Consider the following 14,859-nt stretch of genomic DNA (forward strand, 5'->3'; position numbering starts at 1 on the left):
AAACTGATAAGATGTTGCTACCAGATATACTATAATTTACATTTAACATCTAGGATTACCACTAAAAAGCTAGATGAAGAGATACACTCAAACCACTATAGATTAACCAAAATAAAATTCTAAAAAATGTTTGAGTAACCCATGGGAAGACAGGGGGTGGAAAAAGCAGAAGTGAAAAACCAGAATACAGCTATGTCAATCAATAGGTTAGGTGGAAGGCAGAACTTTTAAAAATTAAAAATGCACCTGCTAACAGTGATTTGTAAATTGTTTGAGGGAGATTCCCAAGGAAACCTTTTGTTAAAATCTGGGCTTCCTTTCTTATACAAAATCTGAGTAAAGAAAGAGTACAGAAGTATAAACGGATTCTGCTTCTTTTATAAAATATAAAAATTAAAATGTCAGGAACTCAGATCTCAATTTCAATTCAAGCTTTTCTCAAAACAATATGTGGAAAAACCTATTTGTCCAGAGGCTCAAATCCATATTCTGCAATCATCCTACCTATCCACTCAGAATTTATTTTATTAAATAGCTACTTCATTTTAAAAATACAGAGCTAAAAAATATGAGGGCTATTTCTGCTTAAACCTGTAAGAACCCTGTTACACTGCGCCGCCCACCCCCGCAGCCCTGGACCCAAGGTGCCCTCTCTCCATCCTATGGTGTTGCTCTCAACTCTCTAGGTTGGAAAGCAATTTGTTCAACTAATCCCTGAGATAAAATGTTATCCCAGTTTGGGTTTAGGAGTGATTCCTTCAGGCACATTCACATATTAATGAGTTCCTTAAGGACGAAAAGCCATGAAGGTATAAAGGAGTCTCTCTGTCCTATGCCTAACGGGACAAGATGAGGGGAAGACAATCTCAGTTTCAGGGCTTCTAGATCTGCTGCAAATCCTGCCACGGGACTGTCATCTACTCTCTCAGTCTAAAGCCCATCCAGCTAATGGAATTTTTAAAGAGACAAATGAGCAGTAGCATAAAGCAGAGGAGAGAAGGCTAACTTCAGAGCTGGGAAACTTAATTTGATTCCTGGTCCGCTGCACGTCTGTCTAGCCTCAGCTGGCTCATTTGTAAACCATGTTCTTCAGCGCCCTCCAGGGTTATGACACCAGCGTCAGGTAGGGCAGAGACATACCTTCACAGCTGGTAAAAGCCAACGATTGTATCATTCTCTTCAAGAAAACAACCTGAGACTTGATGTAATGCTCTACATATTTAATCTTTGAAATAGTCTGCTTTTCAGAGCACCTATTTTCCTAAGGGGCAGATGCGGTTCTGCTACGATCCATATACCCTCAGTTATCGCTCATTGAAACAAGCAGTTAAAATTTTTCATCCAATGACAACTGCAGAGTAAGAAAACAAAAACCCCTCAAACTGGTGAGTCAAGAGGTTGAAAACTTAGAAGTGGTATAAATGCCCCCTTAAAAGCTTTCTACCACTTTTGAACTTATCATTAGGGTATGGGCCAGGTAACATGTTAAAATTCAAGTAAGAGGTGGACTGAACAACTTCCCCAACTAAATTAAATAATTAAATCAGATGTCAAGGAAAAATACAATAATTGAATTCTCACACAAAAGCATATGATGGAAAGAACCGAGTTCAGGACAGATTATGGCAAAAGAGGAGGAACTCCCCTAAACATCAGTATTTCCAAGGTGCTCTTATCAGGCACTCTCTGGGCTTAAAATGCTCCCACCTTCTCTTCTCCCACAAAACACACTCACCCTTCGAATGTTTGCCACATTTCATTAATCTTAAGAATTGCCTGAAGCACTATTACAATTTGTCAAAATACAGATTCCTGGGCTCTTCCAACTCCAGAATTCCAAGAAAGGGGCACAGGAATCTCCAGGCAGGTTTCAGAAGCATCTTATAGTGAGGAAAACTGGGAAACCCTGGATCTGATAACTGAACGCCTATTGGTGTGTTCACTCAGTAATACACAACCTTCTCTAGAGAACAACGACAAAAATTCAAACCTAAGATTAATTACTGCTCACAGCTATGGCTCTGTGAGCCGAGCTCTGTGCCAAGCACACAGGTATTAGCCCTTATAATCTTCATGATGAGGATCTGAGATCAGCATTATTTTGTCCATATGATTTCAAAATAAGGAGAGTGAACCCAAAGAAGTGCTCTGCCAAGTCCCTCATAAGAGAGGGTGCCAAGGAATCCTGGCAGGGTGATGGTGCAAGGTGTCTCTTCTCCAGCTTTTGAGTGACATTATCCACTCAGCCCCGACCAGCTTCAGCTTTTATATGGCTGTGAGTGAAGAGACATGAAGGGCTTTGTGCTCAGTGGCTGGACTGGCTGATTCTACATGCCACAGCTCTGGCTGGACATTCAGGATGGTACGTCTTAGGATTCTTCCTGTGCTTGAGATCAGGGTTGGAGAGAAAAATTAAGGAGACTGTAGTTTCTACTACTGTGTTTTTAACATGCACAAGAGGCTAAAATCCTGAAAATTCACTTAAAGACAGGCAAAGCCGGTGACTTATTCTCTGCCCTGAGATATGGCACAGAGAGGCCACAGTCACTCAGCAACACATCTGGGTTAATCAGATCTCGCATGGCAGGCATTAAGGATAGAGTTCACAGAATGTACAACAGCAGGGCAGCGTGGGAAAAGTACAGGTTATCAAAGACCTATGGTAAATCTTTTTTTTTCCTGTTAAAAAGGACATTACTGAGACAGATGGCAAAATTTGAATAAGGTCTGTAGATTAAATAATAGTATTGTGTCAATGTTAATGATCTGATTTTGGAAACTGTAATGTTTACATAATATAATATCTTTGTTCTTAGACAATAAATACTGTAGTATTTAGGGGGAAAGAGGAATCAAATCAATAACTTACTCTCAAATGGCTCAGAAAAAAATGTGTGTGTGTATATATATGTGTGTGTGTGTTTGTGTGTATCCTCTCTCTATGTATCTGTCTCTATAGAGAGAGTGTGTATCTATCTATCTACCTATCTATCTATTTATAGATAGATAGGTAGATAGATAGATAGATATGGTCATTGCCCAGGGGCCCCAAAGGCAAGGTCACTTTACACGCACGTGCATACACACACACGCACGATGGAGGGAAACACATTTGGGAACAAGGTGCCTGTTTCCAAGGAGCTCACCCACCGAGGCTGATCTCGAGATGATTTCTAGAAGGCAAAGGTAACTCTAAATGAGACATATGTAGAAGGTTTTCAGGGGTGCTCCCCTCGCATCATTTTTTCCAGATAGTTTTACCTTCAAGAATCTGATCCACCATTTTAAATGCTTCCTCAACATTTCCATACTCCAGTTTCCTTTCTTCCTCGAAGAAGGACTTGTGTTGGATAGCTTCCTGGAAAGAGAAGAGAAGAGTGAGCCCCTCTGGGCAGGAGACCCAGCCCGATGGCACTACCCACACACGGAGGGGCATCGTCTGAGCTGGGCAGCATGGTTCTGGCTCTGGAATCCCACGTACCTTCACCATGACCCCATGAGCTGAGCTGACAGCCAAGCTGCAGAGAGTCTCCCCATGGAGCAAATACAAATGTCCTCATTGAGTCAAAAGAAAAAAGAGTATGCTTAGAAAACTGGGCACCTAGGTGGTCCCAGAATGGAACTAATTTCCAGCAGGTTATTCTCTTCATTCCACAGCCCATTTTATGCAGCTAATGACACACAGCACATAGGTTCCGAGCTTGGGCTCTGGATACAGTTGGCGCTGTGTCCATTTTCTCCACCTACCAGCTGTTTGACTTTGGGTCTACAACTCCACCTCTCTGAGCCTCATCTGTAAAATGGAGCTGTGGAGAGGATAAAATGAAATGAGCTGTAAAAGAGCTAACGTGACATATGATAAGCGCTCCGTCAATGCTAGCTGACGACACTTTAGTGACAAGGATCTTGGTGGCCTTGCCTGCCAGCCCCATGCTCCTCCCTGGGGGGATGAACACAGCACCTGCACAGGGCAGTGGGGCACTGGGATCTCCAGCCCTGGAAGGGAGATTCCATTACAAGCCCAGTGTGGGTACCACAAGTCCACTTCTATACAGGCTCCTAATGGAAGTGAAAGGATACAGGATGGGTACACGCAATCAGGAATGTCGCTATGACAACCTTGGCTGGTTTCCTTACCTATCCTCACAAGTTCATCTTGCTGTAGTTGCTGGGTCCACTGGCGAACGTGACGCGCCAGCTCCTGCCAGCGTCCCTGCCATGTATTATTGTCCGTCGGTGAAATTTCAGCCTGCTGGCAGCTGGGGACTCTCCTAACTCTGGTTCTCTCTGGCCACCAGTAGGTGTCTAGACCTATCAACATACCTTACAGGGATGTCTTACTGCAATCCTGCCATTACTCCATTCAAAAAGCGGGTTGGTCTGCTTTTACCACTGTAGGGCAGAGGTTCCTTAATAGAGTGTTTGTTGATTGCTTCTGTTACTGACTAGCTGTGTGAACTTGGGTGACCCTGTCTTTTAGTTTCTGCATCAGAATGGGGATAATAACTGTTTTTACCTCAGGATTGTTGTGAGCATTTCGTGAGTTAATGTAGGAAACCTGCTTGGAACCAGGTAAGCACATAGAGAGCTCTAGGTGTTAGCTACGGTCATGCTGTTGATCAATATGACTGATGAGAGATTCTGGTCAGAAGCACAGTTTTCTCATCATGGTCATCAGCCTGAGCCTTTGAACCAAGAGTTTTGACAGAGTTTCCCCATTCAAACTATTAAAAATTCAGAAAAGCGTAAGTAGGTTAAACACTAATCTAGTAATGGAGATCCATTTGTTTTTATCCTGTTTTGATTGATAACATACTTCCTACTGGAATCTATTCATATGATTTTCTTACTAATCTAAGACTCAGTTATTCCAAGTTCCAAACAGAAGTTACGTTTTATAAATCCAATTTTTTTAAAGTTTAGTCTTTGTTCTTTGAGTAACTTTGAGCCAATTTCCGGAATATTTCTTGGTTAGGAAAGTGGTAAAAGAACTGGGCATATTTCCCTGCTATATACTTGGATTAAATCTACTCTGACCCAGGTGACTGACTTTGGAGAACTTAACCTTTGATAGAAACAGGAGGTAGCTCTTTTTAATGATGTCAAAGTTTGGTATTTGATGCTGGGGTCTCTGGCAGACAATTAGAGATGTGCTGGCTGGAGTGAGGGAGGGTAGGGGGAGAGTGGTATCTATTTGCTTATTTGAAATTCTATATTGGCTGAAAAGTAGGATGAAGGGAAGAGAAGACATTTAGCCACCAGTATTTGGCAAAGAGTTATAAAAAAATTTTTTTGATAAAGAATTATGCAAATAATTTCTTACTAAGAAGAAATTCTAACTCTAAAACAAAACGTTGAGGAAAGAATGTAGACAGTAAGCAAGCACAGCAGGCAATGTATAAATGAAGAGAGTTTCGGGAGGGAACAGAATGAATTTGAAACTGGCCAGGAAAACTTGGGAAGCCTAATCACTCTCTGACTGCAAGTAAACTTCTTTATTTCTGTCTTCTTGACATGATTTTATTTTAATTCAAAACACCGAGGACATTGTCCAGAAACAAACTCTATGTTCCGAGGCATAAAACAGCATGATAGGAAATATGCCCAAGGCCAAGTTCTCCTGGAGACACTAATCTTGGCCAAGCCATTTCCTCATTTTCTGCCTCAGAGCATGCTAGTCAACTAGAGAACAATTTATTCATTATGTTATGAAGATAATACTGTATTCCCAGATTACACTGAGTCTGCATGTACTGAATCTAATCCATTCATGCTGCTTTCCCAACTTTCATGCTCTTATTACAATAAGTTATAAAAACCAGTGAAATATATGCAGAAGAATACTCATATCATTTCATGGGAGGTGAGTCTTAAAATCTTTATAAATTTCAAAGTTCTTTTTAACAAACAAGATAGGAAATGCAGTTCCTCAATTTAAGTTGCCAAAATAGCCGTCGGTATCATAGGAGCTATTTCTCATTCTTATTTAAGATATGCATTAAAGGATCTAAAACACGCATCTTCGATGTTTGTTTCATAGAACATCTTGTTGATTCTCACTGTGTACTTGGAAGAGTCTGGGTGGAGATGGATACAGAGTTCTAGGGTATGTCCTCTCTCCCGGATATCATTGGTTGCCCAACCAGCATTCTTTTCACTTGTCCCCTTCCAAACAATGCTCAGATTTCTGTTTAGGTCTCCATCACTCCCCAGTGCAGCCCAAGAAGCTCAAAGAAATCTGACTCCCCAGCAGTAACCAACAGCTCCTGCATCCCTCCTGCCAGTCATGAAGCCAGAGGCGCACCCGTGACCTGAGTGCCGGTGAGGCTGGGTCCTGGGCCCCCTGGAGTGCTGGGACAGTGGGATTCTCTCATGCTTGTTGAATGGGAACTAGAAGCTCCTGGCTGCCATCCTCTGACCGAAGGAGACAAAGCCTGCACTGTGGGCTGCAGGCAGGAGAGGCAGAAGATAGGTTTCTTGCTAACACTGATAGAGTCTGGGGCCAATAAAGCCCCTGTGTTTCAGAAGCCACTTCGAGTCAGATGTTCTCTCCTGTTTCTGCAGCCAAAGGCATTTTGTCTGATGCACCCCTGAAACCTTCCCTCCTGGCCCTACCCATGAACTCATTACCTCGATGGTTAGGATCAGTGGCTCCTTATCTTGGTAGACGATCTTCACTCGCTTCGCAGCTCGCTTTGCCTGGACCTCGGAATCAGCGATCACAGCACAGACCAGCTGACCCACGCAGAATACCTGCAACGCAGGACAAAGCAGTGTTCCCAAGGAGGGCAGGCACCAGGTCCTCTCTGCTCATTCATTTCCCCCTCTCTGCTGGCACAGAGCTAGACACACTGGAAATGACCCCTTCACGTGGGACTTCGCCGCAGTGCTGTGGTTAACAAAGGCGTCGGTAGAGAAGTACACTGGTCAGAGCAGGCCTGCTGACCCCAGGTGCCCACAGAGTGCAGGTCTTCAAGCCACATGGTTGGCAGCGGTGGCTGAAGGGAGCAGGTGTGATGCTGCCTCAAGAACAACAGACTCAGGCTCCAGGGCTGCTCAAGGGCCAGTGGGCCCAGGAGAGCCAGGACCACAGTTCCACCTGGGGTGGCCACACCACGAGCAGGGCCACAAGGCTACTCTAAGAGGCAGCTTCTGCCTGCATGGAGGCAGAAGCCCATCTCACTCAAGAGAAAGGAGGGAGAGGGTGATAACACAGCCCTGCTGGTGAGCACGTCTCTGGCCTGAACTGTGGTGGAGCACAGCTTTTCACAAAGAGACGTGACTGGCCATGCGAGCCAAGACCAGGCCCGGAGTGTTCACTGTTTCACCTGCAGGAGGGGTAGGTGGGTGGCCTAAGGAGTTCACACAGGGAGCAGGGCAGAAAGCAGAAGGGAGAGGCCAAAACTATGGCTCCAGAAAGGTAAAAATAGGACTGGAAGAGGTCACACGAGTATTTGATTCTCTCTCCCACCTTTTTCCATGATCAAAATCAAGACAAAACATAATCACTCATTTTTTAAATCCGCAATAGATTATTAGGTCTTTTCTCCAGTGAGTATATAGTAGTTTTAACACTAGATAAAAATGGTAGTAAAAAAAAAGTTAAATCCAGCACACAAAGTGTGTGTGTGCTGGGTATGGGTGGGCGGGGGCTGTGGGGAAGGAATGAAACAAGATGGCAAATGCTGATAACTGTTGAAGCTGGGTGATGGGTCGACGGGGATTCATTGTACTGTTTTTCTCTATTTTTCTGTATGTTTAAAATTTCTGCAATGAAAAGATTTTTTTAAAGGTATAGCATGCTAAAGACAAGTGTTAAACTAACAGAGGCAGTCATTCATAAGGACTCTGGTCTCCGCTCTCCACAGACTCGGGTTCTGCCCTGTGACCTGGTACACAGACTCGCCCTGAGACGCTCAGAGGCTGCATGCACACCCTTCAGAGAGCAGGTGTCATTGAGCATCCCAGGATGGTTCTGTTTGTTTAGTTAATATTTATGCAAAGGCCACAGTTCTCACTGTCTTCTGCCAGGACCACACAGTCCCGCCTCGGGGGAGGTTCAGCCTTGACTTCAGATGCTCAGTTACCAAACTTTCATTTTTATCAACTCAGTCTTCCAGCGAGAGCCAGAGGCAGGGACTCTTTCAAATGATGAAACTCTTTTCAGTAAACACTGAACTGAGAATTCACAGTCATGCAGAAAACCTTCAGGACACTGCCCTTGCTGCATTTTCTGATAACTTAAGATACAGTCATCAACATTTTCATCATTTGAAGCTTTTCAATGGCAACAATGCCATCCTCTGCTCATTTACCCTGCTTTGCAGGAAGTAGTGTGTAGAATATACAGATGAGTCAGACATGCTGCTCAAGGAATAGGCAGGGGAAATAGGACATAGAAACAAATAAATAAGCTCAATACAAGATAGAAAGTGTAATAAAGGTCCACTTTGCCTTCTCCTCCAGACAGTAAGTTTTATGAAGGCAAGGACCACATAGGTCTTGTTCACCTATGGCGACCAACCACAATAGGTGCTCACTTGAAAGGTGCCTGTTGAACACATGGCAGTATGAATGAATGAGTCCGCGTGAGTTCAGAGAGGGAGACAGAACTCCTGGATTAAAGAATAAGGAAAGGCCTCACAGTGGAGATGCCGCTTGAACTTGGACTTGGCCTTTGGACACACTGAGACTAGGGCAACAGCAAGGAATTCTCAGGGGAAGGATCAGCAAATGCAAGTTATCATTATTCTCATTTATCCTTTCGTAAGTATGAAAGCTGCACACAATCTTACTACTAGGAAATATAAATATCCAGGTAGCATTTATATAACTAGTCAGCTTCTTTACTTAGGTGGAAAATGAGTATTTCTGGAACTCATTCACTATTAGAATACAGTGGTTTATATAAATAAGCATTCAAAGAATATCAGAATCCTTTATCATGTGCCAAATTTGATGTTATCTTTAAGAAAATATGAAGTGCCATTAACTGAAGAACTTATTTTTAAAACAGAAGGCAAAAATGCAGCACCTCCTCTGTCGATAGAAGTTTCTCAGGTTCGGTTAAAAGGCAGAAGTAATTTACGCCGTGAAGATCTTCCTCAGTCACGATGTCCACCACACCTGGCAGGCTGAGTGCTTCTGACAGATCAATAGACCTAGATAAGAACACACAGAACAGGGCTCCTCAGAGCAGCCCTCAGCCAGCAGACCATAAAGAATGTACTTAATTGGAGAATAAGATACGAGACAGGTAAGATACAGACAAGAACCCTCCAATCGTTCTATGCCAGACAACTGGGAAAAAAACCTCTGGGACCATGAAGTTATCATATGGAGGGATAAATTGTAGTAAATCCCACATTTCAATCCTGTTTCACTTCAAATCTACATTGGACATCGCCAACAAATAGCTTATCTTCTTCATCCCATTATTTTTCACTAATGTGACCTAGCCAAAAAGGCAATCGTAAATGTCTGTTGTGATAAAAGAGCTTTATCACTTACACAATCTTAGCATGAGCTCTTGAACTTGTTACAAAAGCCAAGAACAGTTCCTGGTCCACTGCAGGCATGTCGTCACAGTAGATGGCCTCACCCGTGGCATGCTTAATACCAGACAGATGCATGATGGGATGGCCAATTGGGTCTTGAGGAAGTTGCAGTAGGTCTCCATTCTGTTTAATCAATAACCAACATATCATTTTTATAGTCTATTATGCACATCTTCCATAAGAGGGGAGCTATATAATTTACATCTAAACCAGAACACCTCTGAAAATAAAAGTCACTATTAATAATAACCCCAGGACAGTAAGCCAATTTCAAGAATTCAACAGGCAAAGTGAGGTGTACAGCCATGATGTTGTTCTCATTTTTGGGCCACTACTTTGAAAACAGACCACAAACATCTCTAACGCAAATTCTATTTGCGTAAGTGAATGAATAAAAATCTTTCTTCTTGATAATATAAAATTGCCTTCTTGCAAAGGCTCACATATTTCCTTAACTTTCATTATCAAAATTGTTTTCCTGTTGTAGCTAAAGCGTGGCACGTGTACTATTTTGCAGAAAATACTGATGATCATGTTTATAGAAAAGATTGAAGGCATGCATTTAACCACAAGAGGTTTTTCTTTTTCATTTTTTTTCTATGTTGAGTGAAGAAGTCTGAGAAATAATTGGTAAAACATAACTTAGACAATCCTGATGAAGAATGAAGACAAAGGAACTGCATTTTGAGTAATGATTAACTAATGTAACTCTTTCTTAGACACCCATGGAGTAAAATGTCTTGCCATGGGTTTTATAAATATCTTAAATATGCTTCATTAACCAAAGAGGAAATTAAGAAACATAATGTCTCCCCCATATTTCAAAGATGAGAGAGTCGTTAGCTTTCTTAGTTGCTTGGTCATTGGGAGAAGAAGAATTGGAGGTATAAAGAAAGAAGTGTTAAGAGACCTGATGTAGACCGAGCTTAGAGAGCAGGGTGAAGGCTGAGGCTGCCGGTGGGGCTGGTGATGGGAGAGTGGGAAGGGGAGATTCCAGGAGAATTGCCAGCCAGGCAGCCACTCTCTAAAGACCACTCTCTAAAAGGAGAATATAAACTTCAACTTCTTAGTTACTATGATACAATGCACAAAAAAGGAGTATTGGTTGAGGTTTTTTTGTTTGTTTGTGGTTGTGTTCATCCTGACTTTATAAACTAAAAGGCAGAAGATTATTGAGAAAAATAATCTAGAATTTGGTCTAGGCACCATTAAATAAAGGTGGACATTAGGCCATGAATGTAGGGGAATAGGGGCAATGAGAGAAAACTTTACATGTTGGGGTTCAGGCAATACGAACAGGGATTTGAAGCAGCCCCAGCACACATCAGCCCCAGGGACACTGCGCTGTCCTTGTGGCCGAGTGCTCTCAGTGGGTCTCTTCTCCCCGTCCTCTGAGGAGCTGAGATGGTGACCAAAAGAAAAAAATGTACGAGGACTCTCTCAGCTCTGGTCTGACCTGTTCCAGATGGTAGGGATGGACTCCCTCTGCGAAGCACCCGCTATGTTAGGTGCTGTGTTAGGCTCTCAATTTGAACAATGTCTGAGTGAAAAATCACCCACATATATATATATATATATATATTTTTTTTTAATTCAAAGAGATTTTCTTTATCTATCCTGAAGAGCAAAATTCCAGGTAATTTATAAGCTTAGACACTAAGGAAACACATTCATACACATCGACAAAGGCTCTGGGAGTTTTCTATGACATAATACTTTTTACTATAAATACTGAAACACATCATAGCTTTGGGGGAAAAAAATCCTTTTGAAACCTTACTGTGAGGCCTGCCTGCCAAAAGATTGAAGACAAATCACAAAATATATCTTTCATGGGTATAAATACGAAATTGATTAATTTAGCTGAAGATACAACACTTCTTTTTATTTTTTTGTCAGTCAGTTGTGATGAATCTACTGGTTAAAGAGGTTGTATTTCATTACTTGCTCCCACTTGTTACACGGCTAAAGATACCACGGAGAATGTTGTCTCCTCTAACTGGTGATTGCTGGTCAAAAGGCTTTTTAAGCAAATCAACTGATGTGGGGGAAAATAATGTTAGTCCTGAGTGCCAAAGTTCCTGGAGCAATGTGGATATTTGTATGTGTGTGTAAAAAACCACAGGAAAAACAAAAACAAAACTCATCTGTGTAGGAGATATGTTGCTTCCAAAATTGCCTTGCTATCTATGGTAACAAACTATGTGAAGATTTTCACTTCTCTTTGGATGATCTGAATGCCCATTAATTTGATGTTGTTGTTCTTCTGGTTGTTGAAGTTTATTCCAGGGTCAAGGCAATGTTAGGGAATTTATAAGCCAAAGGTCACGGTGACCGTATTTTGCAGAACACTGGAGAAGATTTTTCAGAATGATCACTTTCAATGGTGTTTGGCATATTTGAATTTTTGGACACACTGAACCTAAAACTGGAAGAGGTGTACACCGACTTCATTGTTCATTATGACACACTATAAGCTTTTATAACTAAATCTAACAAAAGATCGGAAGAACATTCTTTAAAAAGAATGTTCAACAAGCTTTTTCATGTTCTTGACTTAATGAAACTCTCCAGGTAAAGTATCTTGCTAATAATTTCGAGGCAAAACATACTGAATCTTATCCAGCTTACCAAGAGGATGACTTCAGGCGGTACTCTTATAATGCTGTGGTTGAACATTCCATTTGAAAGTTATGAGAAATTCTGTTCTAATAGTCAATTTTCATTAGCAGAGCTTGAAATTAGCTCTTAGAACTTACATTTGATTGAACTCTAAAATGTAACTCAGAGAGAAAACACTTGGAGAGCGGGGATGGGGCGGGGGCGATGTATCTCCACATTCAAATGAAATAAATCAGCAGCTCTTTAGAAAAGCATTACTGCATTTTCATCAGTCTCCCGGGGCTGTTTCCAACTGGCTCTGTAAATAAAATCAAAGCAGCCCCACGGCCCTGACACAGAATTGACTTTGTGCTTGGACTTCCATGATCTCAAGGGCAAGCGTGCAGGGCAAATTAGGCAGCTTATTTTTGTCGGTGGTGCAAGGTCACAGAACAAAACACATGGCCTTCAACATAAAAACAGACATTTGAAAAAAATGACCATTGCTAGCTTCACTTTCAGTCACAATGCTTCACTGATTTTGAAATTTTAATTAACACTAAAGAAGGCTGTGGGAGCGCAGGCTGACAAAGCTTGAGAATCACTGAGAGATAAGTGGGATGTCCACGTGAAGTCTTAGCCAAGGTCCCTTGAATTTAAAAAGAAAATGCCACGAACCTCGTACTTTAAGGTACTCAAGTGATGTCTGGAATGGAGATCCTCTAAAGCACTCTCATACGTGTCTGCAAGGCTAGGATAGTGAACAGGGTCCTGAAAAGTAAAACCATTGTAGATATTTAAAATATGCCAGAATGGTCTTGGAAGGGAAGCTAGCATGGTTCTTAGCAAGCAGCTCTACTCAGAAGTCTAACATGTATTAAGTACTTGCCTGGAAGTACAAGCAGGGTTCTCCCTGCTATCCAGGACACATACCCTTGAAGGACCATACATACCACCACGTATTACGAAAAGCCAAGTGAACATTGTAGATCACTAACTTTCAATATCTTTATGTTTCTTTTGATTCTTTCACATGCTTTTCTTAACGATTTAGGACTTACAAACCAGTAAAACAAGAAGGTAGAAGCTAAGTAAGTAAGTTGGAAAGGAAGAGAATTCTTAAACCAGGAAGAAGTCAGAGCCAAGGTACGTGATTGCAAATGAGCATCAAACTCTGCTCTGTACCCCCTGGGCAACCGGAGGGGAAGTAAAGTGCAAAGGGCTGCATCCTTGTCATGACCCCACAGCAGGAAGCGCTCTGGGGTCCCAAGAGGAACACTTCACAGAGCTGAGGGAAGTGGGTCATTTGGTCCTGATGCAATACCTTGAACAGTACACCTGATGGTTATTTTTTACAATTTAAAATCTTCAACAGAAAATTAAAGCCAACAAAAGCTATTATTTTTAATAGTAGAGGAATAATGAATAGGTGAAATTGAGTAGAAGGTAAAAGACCACAAGGTGAAGCTTTACATAATATCATTTGATTCACCCAATAAATTGTACTTGCTTGCTATTAATTGGAGGAGCCTGCAGCTGGCTTTATTTTTCCTCTTTTGATTACCTGGTGACAACACACCAGTTATGTATGATTTCAAACTTCTATTGTAAAAACTTTGATACGACTGTTCTGGTTCTTTTTTGTTCCCATGTGTAATGAGAAGCTACCTTCAGAAGGAATGATAAGAGAGAACGTTGTGCCTTTTATTTAAAGTGATCGTATTAACTTCTATCTGACATGAGAAATGTTCTTGGCTTCTAGTCTGGTTTGGTCAGCTGGTTGTAGCTTGGGATTAAAGAGGTCAATATGGTTCAGGCTCCCTTTGGGTCTAGCAAATTTATTCCAAAAAACTTTTTTTCATTGTGTCCTCCCTGGCCAATAGTCTTGTAACTCTAATTGTGCCTGGATGGTTACTGCTCTGATGATGCCTCTCGGGCAGTCTCCACCATGCTCCTCTGAAACACTGGGACCATATTAAGCCTTTTCCTATGATGACCCACGACAATAACCTCGTGGAGTGGCTGCCATCACAATCTCATCGGTGAGACAAATAAAGCTATACCCAGAGGAGAAAGCCAAATGCACAAAAGTAAACCTTGGCAAGTGGAAGACATGCTTTTCTGAGGGAAAATGCGTTCAAACCATTAACAAGTTTTCTGAACGCCATCCAGACACACAACGGGCCAGAAACAAAATAACAGGGTGATGTTAAGCCAACTCCTGCACAGCTCGAAGCTCTGCTTGCAGTTCTTCCCCAACACCCAGCCCACCAACAGGCAGCCTGCCGTATACCCAACAAGCCCATGAGTTTCCGATTCGGGATGTCTTTTCTATTCTAGTCCAGGGCTATCTGGCAGGGGGTTGTGGCTCCACTTTGGGTATCCCCAGAGACCCCAGCACTGGGAAAGCTAAGGCCTGGTCGGTTCCACCTACCATCCTCTTCAAAATCTGTGACACTTCCAGGTAGAACTTGAAGAGGAAGCTGATGATGAGGGTCCTCTTGAATTCCACCTTTCCACCTGGAGCTGAGGCAGGGAGGGAGACTTCATCCAGAATCAGCCTGCAAGCTGCGTCCAGCATCTCTTCATTCCAGGGCCTGCGGGAGTCAGAAGAGAAGACTGCTAGCCTGGCTCACCAGCTCAGCTGGCGTGTGAGACAAACAGCAACAGTTTAATGCAGGAAAAAGGAGTCCAATCTCCA

The 14,859-nt window shown here is 42.3% G+C and overlaps 1 protein-coding gene across 1 annotated transcript in view; it reads right to left on the reverse strand.

Moving 5' to 3' along the window:
- Positions 1–14,859, reverse strand: part of LOC105099168 (aldehyde oxidase 1) — a 68,787-nt gene that overhangs the window by 31,298 nt on the left and 22,630 nt on the right. The window contains exons 15-20 of the mRNA XM_010991951.3: positions 14,593–14,755; positions 12,837–12,929; positions 9,511–9,680; positions 9,035–9,161; positions 6,631–6,753; positions 3,262–3,358 (exon numbers count right to left, since the gene is read on the reverse strand). Of these exons, the coding sequence (XP_010990253.3) occupies positions 3,262–3,358; positions 6,631–6,753; positions 9,035–9,161; positions 9,511–9,680; positions 12,837–12,929; positions 14,593–14,755 (773 nt within the window). The remainder of the gene's footprint in view (positions 1–3,261; positions 3,359–6,630; positions 6,754–9,034; positions 9,162–9,510; positions 9,681–12,836; positions 12,930–14,592; positions 14,756–14,859) is intronic.

The sequence above is a fragment of the Camelus dromedarius genome, chromosome 4, assembly GCF_036321535.1.
Source record: "Camelus dromedarius isolate mCamDro1 chromosome 4, mCamDro1.pat, whole genome shotgun sequence".
Lineage (NCBI taxonomy): Eukaryota > Metazoa > Chordata > Mammalia > Artiodactyla > Camelidae > Camelus > Camelus dromedarius.